Source organism: Oreochromis niloticus, linkage group LG9 (assembly GCF_001858045.2).
Source record: "Oreochromis niloticus isolate F11D_XX linkage group LG9, O_niloticus_UMD_NMBU, whole genome shotgun sequence".
In the NCBI taxonomy this organism is placed as follows: domain Eukaryota; kingdom Metazoa; phylum Chordata; class Actinopteri; order Cichliformes; family Cichlidae; genus Oreochromis; species Oreochromis niloticus.
Genome location: NC_031974.2, coordinates 4,095,708 through 4,101,418, shown reverse-complemented (window position 1 = coordinate 4,101,418; position 5,711 = coordinate 4,095,708). Strand labels below are relative to the sequence as shown.

The window sequence follows — 5,711 nt, the reverse complement described above, 5'->3', positions numbered from 1 at the left end:
ATGAGAATAAGAAAGACAGGTATTTTGTTTGTTCAGGGGTTTGTTTCGACCACACGTGTGAAGCTGATGTGTACTGTTTCTTTTCCTCCCTCTTCATTAGGGCCTTTGGCTACTACTAAGTCCGTCCCATAATCTTTTTCTTTTGATTTACTGATATTGATTTAAGGACAATCAGTTCTGAATAATCCATAAGAAAACAATGTTGAGCTACAGTGAAATATCTAAAGAAGTGATATGATGCCCTGACCCTGACTGACTCTGTTCTTTTAACTGAAACTGTTCTCTGATGTGTTTATAGGTTAAAGATGGCCACATGCAGAGATGACGAGTGGGCAAAAAATGTATGTCATTGTATAATTCTTATATAAATCATGCTCACTGACAGATGCTGTCCTCTCATCATTCTGCATTTAATGTAGCACAATAATTAGTAGTGGCTAGCTGATTGCATTTCAATAGCAGGGACCACATCCTCAGTTTTTTGAAGATGTGGTCACTTTCTCAATGCTGTAAATTTCTTCTTGGCAACATTTATGGAATAAACATAGATCTAGGCCTGAGGGTGTGGCCAGGGGTGTGTCCACAATGACTGGTCAAGAAAAGAAAGATTCAGATTGCATGGGTGAGAGCAGGTGACAAAAGAAAGAAGAGTATTCTGGGATTGTCAAGGGTGACGTTCAGGTGTCCTAAAAGTGACAACAAACAGTCTGTAGTGTGGTAAGGCATATTATACTTATACACTTGTTATGAGGAGCAGTCTCACTCGAATGTCCAATCAAATTATTAACATAGTTTGTTAAAGATCTCATGACTTTCCATTTTGTCTCCAAAGCAAAATTATTGTGCGACAATAGCTGACAGTGAACACAATGTAGAAGCTGGATAGATATATTAACTGAGAGCTGAGGAGCTTTATTGACATTCCTATCTGAGATGAAAGCAGAGAGATAGCTTTACTTCAGTATGTTTTATATCTGTTTTTAGATTTTAGATTTTTAGACAAAGCCTTGCTTGTCTTGACTGAATCACTGGTGTGAAAACATTTTTGCTTCCCTAATGTGTTCTCTTTTTGCATATTTGTTACATGTTTCAATGATCAAACACATTTTAATATTACAAAGGTAACCAGAGTAAATATAAAATACAGTTTTTAAAAGATAATTTCACTTTGTGTGACAATGTAATTAGTCTCTAAACCTAATAACTGATTGTGCCACACAGCTGGGACTGACAATCACTAAAATACAGGGACTTTTTTTCACAGTTTTCATGTTTCCATGTATGGGTACAGGAGCTGTGATATTCAGAGTAAAGGAATTTGCAAAGAAAAGCGTCTGGACGTCCAGACGCTTTTCTTTGCAAATTCCTTTGACTACGATGACCTGGATGACTGAGAACCTTCACAGACATATTCAGAGTAAATTAATTCTGTTTTGGATCATGTAATCCAACAGTAATCTAATCTTTTAGACAATGGAATGTTGTCTATAAACAGGGTGTTTGTGTAGCATGTGGCCCCGTTTCTTGCCATCATGCCATCAATCTTCTTGACCAGCTCCACCACCTGCGTTCTGTCACTGCTGGTGTTGTCAAAGACGTGGAACCTGTTTCCACAGCTTTGGATGATGCAGCGAAGATCTGCGCTGTGTTCACGTACATACTGCTCTATGGATACGCCTCCAAGATCACCACCACGGGTGAAGAGCACAATCATGTACTTGTTTGCCTCGGGGCCAAACAGCTCCTGCAGGGCTTCCACTGAGTTTTTCTCTTCTCTTGTGAATCGGCCAATTTGGATGACCAACAGGAACACATGAGGACCGGGAGAGGAGATTTCAACACATTTCACAATTTCTCTTTTGATGAACTCATCTGATTTTGAAGTGTCCAGGATCCCTGGTGTGTCTACAACACTAACTATTCTCTTTCCCCACTGTACCCAAGCTTTTTGACAGAACTCAGTCACTGATGCAGATAAAGGACAAGATCTGAAACGCTTATATCCCAGGATGGTGTTCCCAACAGCACTCTTGCCCACACCATATCGTCCAATCATCACAATCCTCAAATCAGGACCTGAAACACAATTTACTCGTGTTAAACCTGTAAAAGCCTCAGAGCATATGAGCACATATTGACACTTTTCATGAGAAAATGTATTATACATACCAGTAAAGCTATTGCTTATGGGGTGGAAATTAAGGCATGTTTTATATTCACTGTTGTCACTGCAAAGGGTAAAGAGATGAATGTTAAAGCATCTGTGAGATGCACATTTACAGGTCCATTACTGACACATTATCGATTGCATTAATGGCAATATACATTGTTACGGGTCCGAAATTGAGGATGAGAGTAAAACAATGATAGTCCAGAAAAGGCCGTTCAAACAATTGATTTTAATGAATGCACGCAGCGTGGAGAGGTGCAAACTGCAAAGCAGTTGTACATCTCTACCCAAAATACACTCTAGATTGCTTTTATAACATCAGGGTATTGTAACGCCCCTTCTTGCGTTTACAAGCAAATAATTTGCATGTACAGAACATTCATGTATTTTAAGAATTAACTGCAACATAGAGGTTCCTCTTTCTGGCATCCTCTTAAGAATATGGTGATGATCTAAGGCCTTTGAGGTCACCATGGGCTGGACATCCTTCTGTCACCTGTAACTAGGCAAACTCAAATACCACAAGAAGCTGAATACATTCAGGCCTTTGCTCAGCTACTATTTTACTGTAACAATATACTCAGCATATGAGTTATGATATATATATATTTAACTCAATCATTTTAAAGTAGTTATAACTGCACCTGTAATAAACATGTTAATATTTGATTATGATAACCCCTATAATATAAATTATAACATAATGCCAGCAGCTTCAATAAACACTTTGATGAAATGATAATAAATGCAATGATAAGATGATGGTTATGTAAAATAATCCCTGTAATTCCACAACATCCATATAATACAGCGAGCAATCTACAGATGCTACACAGCTTTTATTGCTCCAGAGTTGAAGGAAATGATAAACAGTATCCGATTTGCCTGAATATTTGGACCTTGAACCTGAGTAATGTTATTATTTTACATGATTATCTGTCCAGGGGTTTAAAGTAGGAATTAAAGGTTAAACCCTAAATATTAAAATATTGAACCAGCTTTGTTCTTAGAAGTAATTTTAATTTTTTTTCTTTGATTGTAAGCTCATAGCTTTAAACTTTTTAATTGCCTACTTGTAATTGCATTTCTTACAGTCGACATACTATTTTATTTATTTAATTGTGTATTTCTTGCATGCTTTTCCATACTGTATTTTTTTCTAAAAACCTTTTTAGATTTATTTTGTATTTTCACTCAGAAACTGTCACACATCAGTTATGTTTTGTTACTCTCTTCTAAGAATATAAAGAAACATTCAGATATGTTGCATCAATGGACCAACAAATTCATCATTATTTTCTCCAACATGCATCCTGCCTTCACCTCTTTACGACATCTGTGTAGCATGTGGCCCCGTTTCTTGCCATCATGTCATCAATCTTCTTGACCAGCTCCACCACCTGCGTTCTGTCTTTGCTGGTGTTGTCAAAGACGTGGTACCTGTTTCCACAGCTTTCGATGATGCGTTTAAGCCCTGGTTCAGCGTCACGTACATACTGCTCTATGGATATGCCTCCAAGATCACCACCACGGTTGAAGAGCACAATCATGTACTTGTTTGCCTCGGGGCCAAACAGCTGCTGCAGGGCTTCCACTGAGTTTTTCTCTTCTCTTGTGAATCGGCCGATTTGGATGACCAACAGGAACACATGAGGACCGGGACAGGAGAGGCGGACACATCTCATGATTTCTCTTTTGATGAAGTCATCTGATTTTAAAGTGTCCAGGATCCCTGGTGTGTCTACAACACTTATTACTCTGCTACCCCACTGTGTCACACTTTTTTCACAGTCCTCAGTCAATGACTCAGATGAAGGGCGAGATGGGAAATCCTTGCGTCCCAGGATGGTGTTTCCAGAAGCACTCTTGCCCACACCAGTTTTTCCAATCATCACAATCCTTAAATCAGGACCTGAAACACAATTTACAAGTCATGTTAAACCTGCCAAAGCCTCAAATAATATGAGAGAAAACCACTGGGAGAAGCATTTCCTCACTCATCCAAGTGACTTCTTCAGTCACTGGAAACACTATAGCCAGATGAACAGAATGAACCTTCTTGGCTTTCCTTGCCTGGATGATTGACCATGCATCAACACAATATGAGCACAAACTGACACTTTTCATTAGAAAATTTATTAAATCACGCCCGCCCAAGATGGCAGCATAGGTTGGAGTTGCGCTCTCCACTCCCTCTAAATTTTGTTAAAAATAAGTTAGAGCCGGTCATTTGTCTTACTTTGGGTCTGCCCTGGCAAATTCTGTGGAAGGAGTCAGAAGAGTCATTACTTTACACGTAACGACCCGACTATGCCGCGAGGGAAAACACACAACACTCAGGCTACTTCGCTAACTACTATGGCGGAGGCACCTGATGGTGCGGATGCTAGGTGCTCCTCCCAAGATGGTGTGGCGGCCGAGCTGACTTCTATAAGATCTCTGCTTGAGCAGGTAGCGCAAGACATGACGGCGGTGAAAGGTGGAATTGAGTCTCTCAAGGAAGCTGTGAATAGCCTAGGTGTGAGGGTGGACGAAACGGAGACAAGAATCTCTCGGTTGGAGGACGAAGAGGCTAAAGCTAGCTCAATAAGTAAGAACTTGAAGATACAGAACCAGCGGCTGCAGGAAAAAGTAACGGCGCTCGAGGGTTTCTCACGGCGCCAGAATATTAGAATATCGGGTATTCAAGAAGGAACCGAAGGTCGTAATCTGGAGGACTGTGCGAAGAATCTGTTGTCTGAGGCTCTGGACATTGAGATGGGAGATTACTACGAAATAGACAGAATTCATCGGGTGGGGCCAGCACCTCCGATGCCAGCTGCGGATTCCAGACCGAGACACATCATAGTTCGCTTCCTACGGGATAAAGCTAAGATGTCCGTACTGGCGGCCGCCAGAAAAAAGAAGCAGATCATTTGGAAAGGCATGAGAGTCTGTTTTTTCCAGGATTATGCGCAGGAGGTACAAGAAAAACGCCGAAAGTTTGACGAGGTACGTCGTCTGCTGCAACAGCGCAATATTGTCTATTCCCTTCGCTTCCCGGCTGTTATGACTTTTACAGTGGATAACCAGCTTCATCAGTTTTCCAACCCAGCAGAGGCTAAGCACTTTCTGAGCGGCCTGGATTCGGCTAACATTCCGGGTGATGTAGACTAAGAGGATTTCTAAGTTAAGGGTCAGTTTATTTCTGTGGTTTATTCCTGGATCGGGGTTTCGTTACACCTTCCGACCCTGGGGAGGGGGGGGGGAGCGTGAGGGGGACGCCATTATGGGAATTTTGAGTGCTACGGTCCAACGATTTTGGGGGTTTTTTTTCTCTCTCTCTTTCTTCTTTTGTTTTCTTTTTTTTTTCTTCTTTTTTCTTAATTGGGTTTTGTTTTGTTGTTCTTTTTGATGTTATGGTGCCAATTGTACTGTATAGACCTATTTTTTGGACCACTGGGTTGTTTCATGTAACTGGCTTTAAGATTTGTTATATGGGTATATGGGATTTTCTTCTGGATAAATCTGTACAATAACTTGGCTCGTGTGGTGTTATGGA

General features: G+C 40.6%; 2 protein-coding genes across 2 annotated transcripts; both read right to left on the bottom strand.

Moving 5' to 3' along the window:
• Positions 1 to 1,438: 1,438 nt before the first annotated feature.
• Positions 1,439 to 2,327, bottom strand: LOC100695536 (GTPase IMAP family member 4-like). The gene is made up of 3 exons (XM_013268040.2): positions 2,281 to 2,327; positions 2,170 to 2,228; positions 1,439 to 2,076 (listed from the first exon to the last, which is right to left on the bottom strand). The coding sequence occupies exons 1-3, from the start codon at positions 2,325 to 2,327 to the stop codon at positions 1,439 to 1,441; spliced, it is 744 nt and encodes a 247-aa protein (XP_013123494.1).
• A 1,162-nt stretch (positions 2,328 to 3,489) lies between these two features.
• Positions 3,490 to 4,635, bottom strand: LOC106097626 (GTPase IMAP family member 7-like). The gene is made up of 2 exons (XM_019352417.1): positions 4,542 to 4,635; positions 3,490 to 4,082 (listed from the first exon to the last, which is right to left on the bottom strand). Exons 1-2 carry the CDS (start codon positions 4,633 to 4,635, stop codon positions 3,490 to 3,492), a joined length of 687 nt encoding a protein of 228 aa, XP_019207962.1.
• Positions 4,636 to 5,711: the final 1,076 nt, after the last annotated feature.

What these genes read in the sequence shown, in the direction of transcription:
- LOC100695536 (XM_013268040.2), bottom strand. Translation starts at nt 2,327, where the DNA reads ATGTATATTGCCATTAATGCAATCGATAATGTGTCAGTAATGGACCT. An exon ending in AATGTGTCAGTAATGGACCT is followed by an intron (nt 2,229 to 2,280) that starts GTAAATGTGCAT and finishes TACCCTTTGCAG; the next exon opens with TGACAACAGTGAATATAAAA. An exon ending in CATAAGCAATAGCTTTACTG is followed by an intron (nt 2,077 to 2,169) that starts GTATGTATAATA and finishes ATTGTGTTTCAG; the next exon opens with GTCCTGATTTGAGGATTGTG.
- LOC106097626 (XM_019352417.1), bottom strand. Translation starts at nt 4,635, where the DNA reads ATGTCTTGCGCTACCTGCTCAAGCAGAGATCTTATAGAAGTCAGCTCG. An exon ending in CCTAGCATCCGCACCATCAG is followed by an intron (nt 4,083 to 4,541) that starts GTGCCTCCGCCA and finishes ATTGTGTTTCAG; the next exon opens with GTCCTGATTTAAGGATTGTG.